Source organism: Heterocephalus glaber, unplaced genomic scaffold, assembly GCF_053883595.1.
Source record: "Heterocephalus glaber isolate CG9 unplaced genomic scaffold, H.glaber_assembly_v1.0 deba00001465, whole genome shotgun sequence".
NCBI lineage: Eukaryota > Metazoa > Chordata > Mammalia > Rodentia > Bathyergidae > Heterocephalus > Heterocephalus glaber.
This window is the reverse complement of record NW_028258312.1, coordinates 4,814,837-4,829,218: the sequence shown is the minus strand read 5'-3', so window position 1 is coordinate 4,829,218 and position 14,382 is coordinate 4,814,837. Positions and strand designations below refer to the sequence as shown.

Here is a 14,382-nt window from a genome sequence, read left to right as displayed (position 1 = left end):
CTAAATGATGGATTTCAACAAATAGAAATATATAATGTGTTTTATATGAGAACATTTAAGGAATACCTTTGGTTTCAGTAAAGAGAATAAAATGAATTCTTGAAGGAAACATCTCATTGAATTTTTAAAAATAAACTCATTATTATTTAAAGTTAACATGATGCATTTAATATGAATACATTTCAAATTCTAAAGAGAGAAAGAGAGAAAACAGAGTGACTTCTGAGTGAATATGTTTTAGGGCAGTAAGTCTGAAGAATGAATGGTTTTAAAGATCACACAGACAGATAAATGGCACCGTGGCCAGGAATACTATGAAAAATAAGAAGCAAGGAAGGAAGTTGGCTTACTACCCATTAAAACCTACCGTGAAACTGTTTAAGTTCTAATATTATCAGTAGACTAAAACAGAGTACAGAAAATGTATAGCAATTTACGTATGATAAAGTTCAATGGGGGAAAATGGTAGTTTGACCACAATTTGGAAGGAAAAATACTTCAAAACACTATTTTTTACCATAGTAAGAATAAATTTAAGAGAGATTAAAGCTTAAAATGAAAAATAATAATGAATTTTTAAAATTTGGGGGGAGGGGTTTTGAGACAGGGTCTCACTATGCAGGCTGGCCTTGAACTTACTACATAGCCCAGCCTGGCTTTGAACTTATGGCAATCCTACTGCCTCAGCCTTATCAAGTGCTGGGACTACAGCAGTGCACTACCATGCCTGGCTGAGAAATAATAATGTAAATAATTTTAAGATAATATTGGTGTAATACTAGAGCCATTATGAAACCTGTAAATACTAAAGGAAAAAAAACCCCAAAATAATTAGAAACTTAATAAGAAAAATAAAGCAATAACAAAGTTATACTTTCCCTTCTTCCTTTAATCAGTCATCTACAGTGAAGTTTTTTTTAGTGTTTTTTTATGTTTATTAGTACACATTTGCTGCGCATAATGATTACATTCATCATGGGGAGTTGGTGTGCAAACACATCTTATTTCTCTTTACTTCCCCTTTAAATAATGAAGTTTTAAAACTCACATCTGACACTTCTGTTAAAAATGTAAAATACTAACATGGCCATTAATTGGCAATTACGAAAATTAGCATGGCAAAATTTTCCTAACCCCTTCAAATGCCATATATTTCAAAACCTGAGAACTGCCTGCTCACCTCACTTTGCTGCTTTTTTAAAACCGGACTTCTTAAACTCCATGCTTTTCTCATACCATTTACTTTAAGTTTCCTTAACATACAAATACATACATGTTCTTTCTCTGTCTGAAATCAAATTTGCCCCTCAATTCAACTGCTATCACTCAGTCGCAAACACACACTGCCCCTTGCGCCCTGACACCACACACCAGAGAAATGTTTTGATGTCAAGACATTAGGTGTGTGCTATCATTTTGGCTGCAAAGTTATCCGTCCTCCTCCCAGGCTGCTGGAGGAGTGTCCTGTGTAATCGACAGGGGGCGTATTTCCCATCCTCCACTACAGAAGTCAGAAGATGCTGAGGATCCTCTCTTAGAACTCTGACAACCACTGTGCCAGAATATGACCTGGGTGTGCTAGTCCAGGATTTTAAATTCTGAGCAAATGATACCAAGATGAAAGTACCAATAAGCGTGGTCAGGCCATGATAATACCATCCTTATCACATTTTCCTGCCAAAAGACAATTGTGGCACCTGCTACTTCTTGGTCCTCTCAGACATCATTGGTTCCTACCTATTTTCAAACCTAGTCTTCCAGCCTTCTAGCAACTGTATAAATTCTGGTTATCTTTGCAATAGATTTGATACTTAAAGTAGCAGAATGAGTTTCTGTCATTTTCTATGGGAAGAATTCTAAATAATGCATCTATCTTGGTAGCCACCTCACTCTGGAAGCCTTCTAAACACAATCACCTTCCTCAGAATAACTTAGGTGCCACCTCTGAATGTCTCCTTGGCACTCTGAGTCACTCTTTTCCATACCATTTATCCGAATTTTGTTGTAAAGAATCTTACATAGTAAGTGTTCACTAAAACACTGCAAAAGAGATGAAGCTGTTACAAAACTAAACAATTCAAAATATATATTATATTTTGCCAAGCGTGGTAGCACATGTCTGTAACCTTAGCACTGGAGAGGCTGAGGCACGAGAATCGCTGTGACATTCACGGCCAGCCTGGGTAACGGAGTGAGCTTAAAGCCAACTTGAACGACAAAGCAAGATTGTGACTCAACAAACAAACAAAAAACAAAATAAAATATACATTATATTTTACTCATAGTTCTCAAACTATAAACCTCACTTCTCCGATTTTCTTAGATTGCAAATTTCATTGCACTTTATTCTACTTCCAATCAAGGTTATCAATATCTTCACTGCTTTGTTTCAAACTGGTCCATAATATTGCAATTAGATTCTTAGATTAGAATTGATTTTCCAGGAGAAAAATCTGACATCAAATGTGAACTGCAGGAAAAAGATATATCCATAAAAATATTAATCAGTTTGAACTGCTACATTCAACTTAATATTCATTTCATAATTTAACAGCTTTCTAGATGAACTTTTTTTGGTATTTTTTAAGTTTGGTGATATTGGTTCAGATTGATGAAGGAGTATCTAATCTAATTAGTAAATTACTTATATTCTCTAATTCTCTTTGTAGTGCCAAACATTTAAGTTTTTTGCTAGTACTTTAAGTGCTGTTTAAAGGAATAAATGGAATAGTATCTGAAAATTTTATCAGTCAATGAGAGAAAGGAAAGGCAATTAAAACTCAAATGAAGTGGTGCAGATGTAGCTCAGTGGTGGAGAGCTGGTCTTACATCCCTAGCACTGGAAAACAAAACTGTAATGATATTAAACTGGCCCATTTCCCTTATAAAAGCACATTAGAGGCAAAAGTAGAAAGAGCAAAGTTATTTGTATTACATTTACCCAAGTTATTATTACAGATTTTTTTTGTGTGTACCAGGGATTGAACTGTGCTTGTGAGGCAGGCAGCGGCACCCTTGAGCTAAAACTCCGGCCCCTTACCCAAGTTATTATTGTAACTATGTTTTCTTTTGTTTTTACAACATTTGTCATCTTATTGGAAGGTTTTTTTGAAATTACTTGACATGTATGTGATGATGATAAATAATCCTAATCGACGTTTTAGACGTAAAATCCACCAATTAAAAATGCCACCTTCAGTAGCCGATTAATAGATGTTGGTGAATGAATTCTTAAATAAAAATGTAGGTGAGTTTTACTTTATTTTGTGAGCTCAATCACTCAGAGTCAGAATCTGAATAAGATGTTAACATGAATAAATGATGTTCTTGTTCAGTACTTTTGTTTGGCAGGGCCATAACATTCTGTGACAACCCCCTTGAAAACTGCTAAAACAGCTGCTATTCTTTTATAGTTTCAATTTTAATTTTTTTACTTTTTGTATTCATTAAGTTTATTGCTACACTTTAGGTATACAATCTGATGACATTCATCATTGGGAATTTGTACCTTTATATGATATAGCATGCTTCTTATTTTTTCCCCATTCCCCTGCCCTCCCTTCAACCCTATAATTTTAAGTGTAACTGAATATAATTTTGAGTGTAACTGAATAATGTCTATATTTTTAATATTTCTTAAACTACTTTGAGATATTAAGTATTTCTATCTGCGTTAGCTTGTTTTCTGTGGCTAAAATAAGGTATCAAGTGTGCATACTTAAGAGTTTTGAGAAAAAAAAAAAAAAGAGTTTTGAGTTTTGGAGACTGAATGCCCAAGATCGTGGGGCCTCATCTATTTAGGGTCTGGTGATGCCCTGAGTACAGCACAGTATAGGAATGGCATCAGGGTGCGAGCACAACCAACAGGGAGAGATTGCCTGGAGGTCCAGGAAGCAAGAGGGACTCAGAGGCCAATCTTGCTTTTTGTAACAAACCATTCTCAGAGGAACTAACTGGTTCCCTTCTGATGGAAGCAGCGAGTGACCTAACCACCTGCCAGGAGGCCCCACCTCTCAAAGGTTCCAACACTTCTCAACCCGGCACTCTGAAGACCAGGATTCTAGCATGTGAACACAGCTCCACCCACATTCAAACCATAGTACTGTCATAGGACTGTTTGCAAAGAAAACAAATTCATCAAATCTACTTACTAAAGAAAAAATAAGCAGGGTATGGTGATACATGCCTGTAATGGCGGCACTCTGGCAGTCTGAGGCAGGAGGATGGCAAGCTTGAGCCCAGCCTGGATGGTTGAGCCCTGTCTCAAAATCAAAAATAAAAAGGGCTAAAGATGTAAATCAGTACAAAGGCCTGGATTCAAACCCCAGTAACACACACACACACACACACACACAGAAACACAAACACACATACATACACACACACACAAATAAATTAAGAGAATCTATATCATTTTGTTGATAATTATGAAAAAATTTTCCTGATTATTAATTTTTAGTTCCTATAAATATCCTGCATATATTCATTGTTATAAAAGAGTTTAATATCCTGATGTTTTTAAAATACAAACACTAATTTTTTTATACATCCTCCCTTCAAAAGATAGAGTCAAATTTCCTTGTCCTTTAGCATGGGTTGGATTCAGTGATACCAGAAGAAAAAAAAAAAAAAGAATGTGGCAAGAGTGATGAGGTGTGACTGAGTTCTAAAAGACATTGTACTGCTTCCTTGCTCTCTCTGAGATCACTTTCTCTGGACAAAGGCAGCCTTCATGTTAGGAAGACTTTCAAATACTTCTATGAAGCTTTGTATGATAAGGAATGCCAACCTCCTAATACTTAGCAAAAAATGAAGGCATTCTTTACACAGTTGAGAGATATTTTGGAAGCAGACCTTCCAACTCAAATAAAACTCAGTCAAGTTTAAAATTACTCCAGCCCAAGTTAAAATCTTAAGGCCAACCTCACAAGAGACCTGAGCCAGAACTATGCAACTGACCCACTGTCATATTCTTAATTAATAGAAAGTGAGAGATAATCAATGCTGCTGTAAGCTGCTAAAATTGTTATGGGAGGAATTTGTTATTCTGCAGTGATCAATACAAATTATTCTACTGTTATTCTCATACAATGTATATTGGTCTCTTTTTAAGGAGGTCTTTTTTTCTTTTGTACGGGAGATTGAATTTGGGATGTTGCACCTGCAAGGCAGGTGGCAGCACCACTGAGCTAAATCCCTGGCCCTAAACAGATATCTTTTAATTCCTGTGTTATTGAGTTTCTCAAGCTAGTTTAAAGCTATAAACTCGGGACCATTTCAAGGTCATGATTTTGTAAATATTTTGAAGAAATATAGGATGACAAAAAGATGCAAACAGAATTAGTAATCCAGAAAAATCTTTATTGCTGCGTCTGTCCATTGATTACATGCCTAATGCAATTTTTTAAACATTTTAACTCTAAGCTTCATTCTAGATTGTTACCACTTGCTTCTGTAGCTTGTAGTAGCCTACTAAATACAGAAGGCTACTGCCCTTGCTCCGACAGAAGCCTAGTTGATTTGTCCAAATTATCAATAAGGTCATATCATTCCTCTATTCCCGTAAAACCTAAATGTAGTCCATCACTACCCATCTTGCCCTGTAAGATGGTGTTCCTCACCTCCTTTCAACTCTCATTTTCTCCCACTTTCACCATTGTTCACTGGCTACCCACTGATAGCTCATTATCAGGGTCATATGCTTAGTTCTGCCTGGAACATTTTCTCCCAGATATTGAAGCATAGCTCATACTCTCACTTCATTTAGAAATCTCCTCAGAGGTCACTTCTTCAGAGAGGACCTTTGTGTTCTAGAAAAGCTAACCTATAAAAGCTACCTCTATTACTATTCAATTTTTAGTATAATTGTGTCATCTGACACTGAGTTATATGTTTGCTTAATTATATGATACAATATATTTATCTGCTGTTTTTCTTTCTGAAGTAGAATGTTACTTCTAACAGGAAGGACTTTGTCTAGCTTATTCACCAATTAAGTCTGCTAATCTTGACAGTCAACTTGATTGGCTTGAAAAACACCTAAGAGCTTATAGTGAAGCACACTTCTGTGTGTCTGGGTGGATGGGGGGTTGAGCCTTGGAACTATATCTGTTCCCTGATCCCTTCCTTTTTGGTGTTCTTTCCCTGTCCTTTGCTTTCTGACCACCATGAAATGAGCAGCTTTGCTCTACCAGACCCTCTGCCATGTTTCTGCTTTAGAACCAGGCAACCATGGCCAAAACCCTCTGAAATCATGACCCAAAATAAACCTCTCCTCTAAGCTGTGTGTGTCAGATATGTGGGTCATGGTCACATCCACAAGGAAGCTAATATACCATTGTGTCCCATTGCTTAAAACAGTATCTGCCACATGATAGGTGCTTAATAAATATATATTTAATTAAAAGGGTGTCTGGATATATGTATATCATTTAATAATAATTAATTACTTGATAGATTCCTGACAATTTTTTTCTATTGTGGACAATTATTCCATAAACATGTGTACTATGGATGCCATGAACGTGTTTAGGAAACAAATTTTATATTTGTTTCCTAAGATTTAGGATTCAAAACTTATGATCACTTTTATGTTTTTATATGAATCATCAAATTGTTCATTATCAAAAAGTTTCATTACATTTTTATATCATTCCTTAAACATGAGCTGACTTCTTCCTATATGGCATAATGATGTGCTTCTTCCCTTTTATAGATTGTAGTTTTCATAGATAAGAGACGACTGTTATTAAATTTTATCTCTTTATAATTACTAAAGGGCATATTTATTTTTCATATGAATATTATCTATTTTATGCATTTGTTTTTAAAGTGCCTTGCCATACTTGTTGCTTACATTTCTATTGATTTGTCTTTATTCATTGGTAGACATTTTTCCAGGTTGTGATTTGCTTTTTAAATTTCACTATATTTTTTAAAACTTAGCAAAAAGAAATTTAAATTTTATAGTCAAATTAATTATAATCTTCCCCTGAGTCCTTACATGGCTTTAACTTTGCTTTTGCTGTCTTAGAAAGTTTTCCAATACTCTGCATAAAAACATTTACCTACTATATTCTCCCAGTGCTTTATTTTTTAATAAGGAAAAAATATACTATATTACAGGTGGAATTTGAGAGTAAGGATTCTTACTGCTTTATTTTTCTCTTCAACTCACTACCCAGGTGTTCTCGTTTTAATTCCTCCCTTCTCTAAGGGGTCATGAAATTGTGAGGTGTCGTTTTTCCATTAAAAGTACACACACACACACATACACACACACACACACTTATTCTTTCTCTTTACCTTAAAAATAAAAGACCTGAGATAATCTCATCTTTGTGCTAATTATTCCCAAGGAATAGAGAAATATTTTTTTGTTGCCATGCCCAGTAACTCATTTGATGTTAGTAATCCAGTAATGTGGACTCTGCTGGAGTAACACTGGATACACTTACTAAGAAACTCAGCTCAAGCCACAACAAAACCTAGTTTAAGAATGTCAGTTCATTCAAAACGAAGCTATCACTTCCAGTAAAGGTTCACGTCTGGAAGATTAAGAACAGCACGTCAGAGTTCTCTTCTGAAAACCTTTGGAATTCTAAGCGCCCAGTGGGGAAGAAGAGGCACAGGAAGAATCCATGTAAGACCTGGTCCAATCTAGGGAGAGACACTACCCTAGGAGCCCATGGAGCTGATGGAAACAGGTAGTAGGGGACTATACAGAGGTCCTCCACGTTGTTCATCAGGGTGTCTTGATTTGAATGACATGTGGAATTTAAATTCCTTGACCGATTTAGATGTATCAGTACAAAATGCGACAGAAAACTGTTTATAGTTACTCTACGTCCTTGGAAAAGTAAAATGGTTAATTCCTAAGCCTCGGAGGGCAGTTTGTTTGGAAATGTGTGGGTTTGTTTCTCCCTTGACTGTCACTTGAACTTTTCTAATGCTTCCTCTGGTAGTCTGTAGTACCGCTGAGTTCACTCAATAGATTCTATACAAAACCCTAGAAGCGGGACACAAAGCTAAGTGGGACATTATTAACACACCGCAGCTTTAACCCCACTTGGGACCAGGGAAACATCAGTCAGGTGAGGAAAGACATATTTTTGGCAGATGTCAGCTGGTCAGCCCGACCAGTTCGTTACCTTCTCCCTGAAAGAAACATCTTGTTCGACCCTTCCCATCCAGTCCGTATCAGTTAATAAACCCCATATTCATTTTCTCACCTTCTCCTTAACAACAGTTTTAAGGGTTGGCTTTAGGTCACTTCCGTGTCTCCCTAGTAACCAAGCACGAAATGTGGCCGGAAGAGACCCTGATCACGTGATCCACTGACTTCCGGATTTTAATCGTGACTTCCGGTTGTCAGAATTCCCCAGACGCGGCTGCCCAGCGGGGAAAACTGTGCGGCCCTAGGTCGCCGTGGCCCTCGCGGCGGTGGGCTTGGGGTGGGCTCGCCTCATCCTGCCCCGGTTATGATGCATCCGCGGCGCCCAGACGGATTCGATGGCTTGGGCTACCGGGGTGGTGCCCGGGACGAGCAGGGCTTTGGCGTCGCTTTCCCTGCAAGGTCCTTCAGCTCCGGGTCGGACCTAGGCCACTGGGTGACGACTCCCCCGGACATCCCGGGCAGCCGCAACCTGCACTGGGGTGAGAAGAGCCCTGCCTACAGCGTGCCCTCCACCTCCACCCCGTACGAGGGCCCGGCCGAGGAACCCTTTCCCAGCGGCGGCGGCGGCGGCGGAGCCGTGCAGGGGCAGAGCAGTGGTGAGCGCGCGGTCTGGGCCCAAGGGGTGGTGGTCGAGTGTCAGCCGTGTCCCACGGCCTGCAGACTGCGGAAAGCGCGCAATGGTCCCGCCGTGGTTCTTTCTGGACCTATCGCGCGCCACACACTCTGCCCTCCGTTAGTCTTCTGTGCCTCCTCCCTCTTCCTCGCCAATTTGTTCTCTGGGATCATCTCCAAATGAGACATCTGCTTTAGCCATAGGGTTCATAGTAGGAATTTTTAGGGATTGTATGGTGTTACAGCTTATGGTCTGAGTCAAGAGAAGAGGAAATTGGATTATTTACTGTCACCCAATTCGCTTTGGCGTCTGTATTTTCTTGATTTAATGATTTTAATTGTAGCTTTGTGTTCTGAAAGAGAAGCTTTCAGCACTGGCAGATTTGGAATCTACCTGGCTCTACCACTTGTAAACTGAATGACTGACTTCCTGACCTCAGAGCCCTCGGTTTTCTTTTCTTTAAGACCTGTAGAATAACTGTTAGCATTTATTTTCAAGTGTTAAACTAAATGAACTGAGTAACACCTACTATGGGATACGTAGTAGGTTGATAAAATAGTCATTTCCTAACTTTATTCTTTTAAACCTGGGAGTTATATGTTTTATCCGATCCCCCATCTAGAAGTTTTCCTCCCTGTAATTTTCCCTTCTTCCACTGTTCTCACCCAAAACAAACACTAGTGCACTTTCAAGATAGGTCTTTGGAATCAAGACATAATTATTCTTTGCAGGATGTAGAGAGACCCATGTTTTAATTACAACATGGCATGATATAGTTATTTTTAGCATTTTTTATTTATAAAATGTAAATATGTGCCTCTTGCAATTCTCCTGAGATTAGAACAATAGTTACACAAGTACCATAAAATATATATCTCCATCCTAGATACCAGCGTTATATTCATTTTATCGAATTTTGACTTGGAAGCACAGTAATATTTGATTTACATTAACTAGGAAGAATTTTAAAAATTGCTAAACAAATGAGGATGTGAAGGAAAATCATTGACTTATCCAGAGTCAAATTGTTAGCTATTTGCATATGTGCTGCCCAAGCCAGCACTCTGTTATTTGACTCTTACCTAGTTTTCTTTCTATTATACTGATCTCAGAATACTAGAAAGCTTTTATTAGTCATATTAAATAATTCAAAATGCATATATAATTGCAACACATTTACCTTCTTTGGCAGTAAAGTTCATATTTTTATTTTTCCTAAGTTATGCTTTGATGATTAAAAAGAGAAGCTTTTTAAACAAAACCAAGGGTTTATTTTGCAGCTGTTGTCAAGCAGGTGAGTGTAACTTTCCAACAATGACAGCCACTTGAGAAACTTACACAGTCATCAGTAGTAAACCTCTTTAACACCTTCCAGAAAATGTCAGGATCATTTTCTCTTAATATACGGGGATGATCTGTACACACAAAAAAGGTAAAAGCTGAAAGGAAGAAAACACTTTAACATGGCAGAAGAAGCTCTCGCTCTCTCCCTCCCTTCCTCCAACTTCCAACGTGTACATGTTCAAGGGTGGGGATGGAGCTTTGGGGAAGACCCCAATACAGTACTTCAGTTGGGGTGAAGCAGTTTCCCTGAGAAACATGCCCATGTGAGCACTTTCTCACTGTAAGGGAATAGTTAAGGCGTAGAAAAGGGGGATGGGGAGATTGTCTCATGAAAATTGTATTATAGCTGATATTTAATGTGTAGTCCTCTGGGATTGTGATAGCTCACCATTATGTTTGAGTTCTTTAGTCAAGGAGAAAGAAGTTTCTTTTAACACCTGTATAGTAACGTTACCAACTGGAGCTGATACAGTTTTTACAAGTGTTAAATAACTGAACTTTTTCAGTAGCACTGCCGAAATACCTTAGCACCTAGGTACCCAGTCATCTGTCATAGAGACTGAGCAACTACTCTTAAGACTATTCTTAAGACTATTTAAAAACTTGGTCATGGGAAGAAGAGAGTTCCACTTACCCATTTAGGTGATGCTAAGTACTTTTTCAAATTAATCATTTTGAGGTATTTCTCTCACAGCTATTGGTTTAACAACTTGCTCTGTCATCAGTAACAGTGGATAATTAGTTTTACAGCATGAGAAGTCAAGATTGTGATGTAAATATCAGTCATGGGTAGCCATGGAAGAAATTTTTGATGACAGTCAGGTGTTGAAGACTGATAAGATTTCCTTGTAATCCCAGTGGTTTTGGAGGCTGAGGCAGGAAGACTGCAAGTTTGAGCCCATCTATGCAGTTTATCAACTTAGTAAGACCTTGTTTCAACTAAAAAAAGGGCTGAGGATGTAGCTTTTGTGAAGGCCTGGGTTCAGGCACTAGTACTGGTAGTCTGTACATTCTCTCTGCATACTTGTTTGACTTAGCCCATCCAGTGCTTAAAACTTTTTCAAATAGCTACCAGTGGCAATATTTAAAAATTGCGAGGTTTGTTTTTATACAAGAATATCATTTTTGAAAAAAAAGTCACAACTTATGAACTCTAGACCCACAGCTCTATAAGGTAACGATCAATCAGTTGGAGCTAAAGAGCAATTGTCTTGTAACTGGCCACAAGTCCTCCCCGTACATCCACCCAGAGTACTTCACTAATTCAGATTAACCCGCTGGCTCCTATCAGAATTTGACTTTGAGGTTTAAATGAACAGCATAGTAATATGAAAAGAATCTTTTTTGTTTTTATAAGAAATCTAAATAATGGTTATGAGTAATCTTATTCTTTTTATTTTAGAACAGTTGAATAGATTTGCTGGATTTGGTATTGGACTTGCAAGGTAATGTTTAAGTTTTTATTTAGAGTTTTTGTTTAATTTATAATTAAATGATTAGTATTTCAGTTTTCCTTTGGAGTAGCAGATTAAATATTGAATAATATTTTGCAGAAAAAATTATCATAATTTAAAATCTGTAACTTGGTTTAGCTTCCAGTAATGGTAGACACCAGTAATTCAGTTTCATAAACAAATAATTGTGTAATGAATATTATAACAACTTTCATGAATCTATTGAAAGAATATAATCATATCTCCCTGTCAAGCAAAAAAGAGTAATTGTGCCTTGAGCTTTCTCTCTAAACATAGGGTGCCACTTAGATATTTAGCAGCGTGAAGTTTAGACTTTGTGTATAATCAGCATTCAGTGACCAGCTTTATATTTTTTTATTCCTAATGATCATTTTATTTAAGAAAAGTCATCAGTCTTAATTACTGTGATTTTTAGTGAATATAGTTTCATGTGGACTTGCACAAGGCTTACATTTTGTGCTGGAATGACTTTCATTTTGAACTGAGAAAAAGATTTATTTGCATAAACCTGAGGATGTCAATGTCAATATAAATAAAGAGCTTTTTATTTTGCAAGTTAATCTTTTTAGCCTCACTTTTTATACTGAATTCTCTTAATTTCATGATATTTATCTATATTTAAGTATATATGTTCACGTGTGTATATTTCACTATTAGAGCTTAAACCCACAGCTATACTTTGTAGGTAATATTTTTTAAAAAAAATATTTGATATATGAGACGGGTAATTAACACAATCATTCAGAATCCTATAACTTAAATGGTAAGTATATCAAAATCAAATTTTTTACAAGGAGGTTCCTAGAAGTAGATAGCTTTGCTGATAGGAACTTTGTTCATCGGACATTTTTGGAAAGAAATGGAAATTAAATGATGTAGCAATTCCCATGTCAAACATACAGAAATGTTTTCTCATCTTTTTACTATAGTTATTAATATTACGTATTGTTTCCCATATTTACCGGTTTACAGATCTGGTTTTCATTCTTTTATATTGAGTTTTTGTTATTGGTGAACCATGAGAAAAATGTCTAGATATTTTAAAAAATCGTTTTAAGAATTGTAAACATAAAAAATGCATGATTCTTCAGGCAATAATATTAGAATTATTTAAATAATAAGGTGGAAATATATATAAATAAATTTTGTGTATAGACACGTATATACATGTTATTTTATATAGTCTCTTCACAGAAAATGTACTGGCCCATCCTTGCATTGTTCTACGCCGCCAATGTCAGGTAAATAAAATTCTCTTGACAGTCCTGATCCTGATGTGCAAAATTCAAGTAAATAACATGAAAACATGTAACCATTTCTCCATGTGAAATGTACCAAAATCTTTAATATATCATTTTCAAACTTTTTGAAATGGAAACCTCATTAATGTCTTAGCAATTATTGAGAATCCCAATGACCTTTGCATTATGTGGGTCATATTTGTTGATATTTGCCACATCAAAAGTTAAAACTGGGGAAATTTTAATGTGTTAATTTAATTTATCAAAATAAACACTTTAGATGCTAACAATGGCCGATTTATGAAAATAACATTTTATGGTTTGCAGATTTTTTAGCCATCATCTCTGCTCCTGCAGTCAATCTATTGAAAGATGTTGTGTTTTAAAAGAAACAAGTTCAGCTTTGTCCATATATGTAGTTGAAGCCTAGAGTATATATCCTTTTCAGATAACTGGGAATTTTTTGAAATTACACCAAAACTCACTAAAGGTTATTTGCAATGTGAAACCTAAAACCACATGAATATTTTATACTTTACCTTAAAAAAGACATTGATTTAAATGTCTTGAATGGTTATTTTTACCATGCATTGGTTAAGAGTATTGATTTGCCAAGACATATAAATCTTCCAGATGTTAAAAGTATTTGATTATACAGTATCAAAAATATCATCTTCACTGAAAGTACAACTGATTTCACCAGAAAAGTCTGAATTATTATATGCTTTTGATGATAGATACAAATTTCCAAAAATTATGTTACTTGAAAAATCCAAATTTATTAACAAAAAATACTGAAACTTATGTGTTTTTCAATCAGCAAGCTAACTTTGTTCGTTTGCCAGAACATGTCTCTCTGAAATATGAATAACTATAGTCTGCCAGTGAGTTTTTTAAGCAAAAATGGTATTCCATGAAAAAAGTGCCTATGTCACCTTGCAATTCCAACTTGGAAGAGCTTTCCCTCATGACAGCATCTTATTTCCTAGTATTAGTTCCTAGCACACAAGATATTGAAAGAAGATATGCACTCAGGGTCAAGATTTCATAAAATAAGCATTTTTTTATGCTTCATCAAGGATATTCTTAAATGATTACTTTTGCTCCGTGTGAATATGCGGGGTGAAGGACACAATAAATAAAAAATGTATATAATTTGATGCAACTGCTTTAGTTGTGAGCTAACAGTTTTACATCACCTCTGCTTTTGCACCATTAGTCAAAATATCAACACAGAGAGATACCTTAGCATCAGTAAGAATAAATATAATTTTGAACTTCTTAATCTTCTAATAGAGTAAAGGTCCTGGAGAACCAGTGACCCACAATGTGGCAAATACTGCTATCATGTAATTTGCCTTTTTCCAAAATAATTTATCCCATATGTGTTTGCTATTAGAGTTCAAAACAATATAAATCTTTTCCATTTTTTTATAGCACTGAAAAATAAGCGTATAAAGACAAAAGAGCATACCATTGGCAGTATATATCCCCCTGAACAGTATATTACAAACATACATATTTTACATAGTG

General features: G+C 36.2%; 2 protein-coding genes across 9 annotated transcripts in view; one reads left to right on the top strand and one right to left on the bottom strand.

Annotated features, from left to right (window-relative positions):
* The window catches only part of Tmem232 (transmembrane protein 232), a 275,760-nt gene extending 267,431 nt beyond the window's left edge, over positions 1-8,329 (bottom strand). For 5 of the 8 annotated variants that reach the window (XM_087180869.1, XM_087180875.1, XM_087180878.1 and 2 more), the window contains exons 1-2: positions 8,232-8,329; positions 4,187-4,258 (exon numbers count right to left, since the gene is read on the bottom strand). The gene's annotated coding sequence lies outside the window, so the exon portion shown is untranslated. Of the gene's footprint in view, positions 1-4,151; positions 4,263-8,231 lie in introns of all 8 variants that reach the window. The other 3 variants (XM_087180871.1, XM_087180873.1, XM_087180872.1) reach the window with 3 other exon arrangements.
* Positions 8,330-8,349: 20 nt separating this feature from the next.
* The window catches only part of Slc25a46 (solute carrier family 25 member 46), a 28,538-nt gene continuing 22,505 nt past the window's right edge, over positions 8,350-14,382 (top strand). Inside the window, exons 1-3 of the mRNA XM_004841769.3 lie at positions 8,350-8,772; positions 11,536-11,578; positions 12,792-12,849. Coding sequence (XP_004841826.1) covers positions 8,481-8,772; positions 11,536-11,578; positions 12,792-12,849 — 393 coding nt within the window. The 5' untranslated portion in view covers positions 8,350-8,480. The remainder of the gene's footprint in view (positions 8,773-11,535; positions 11,579-12,791; positions 12,850-14,382) is intronic.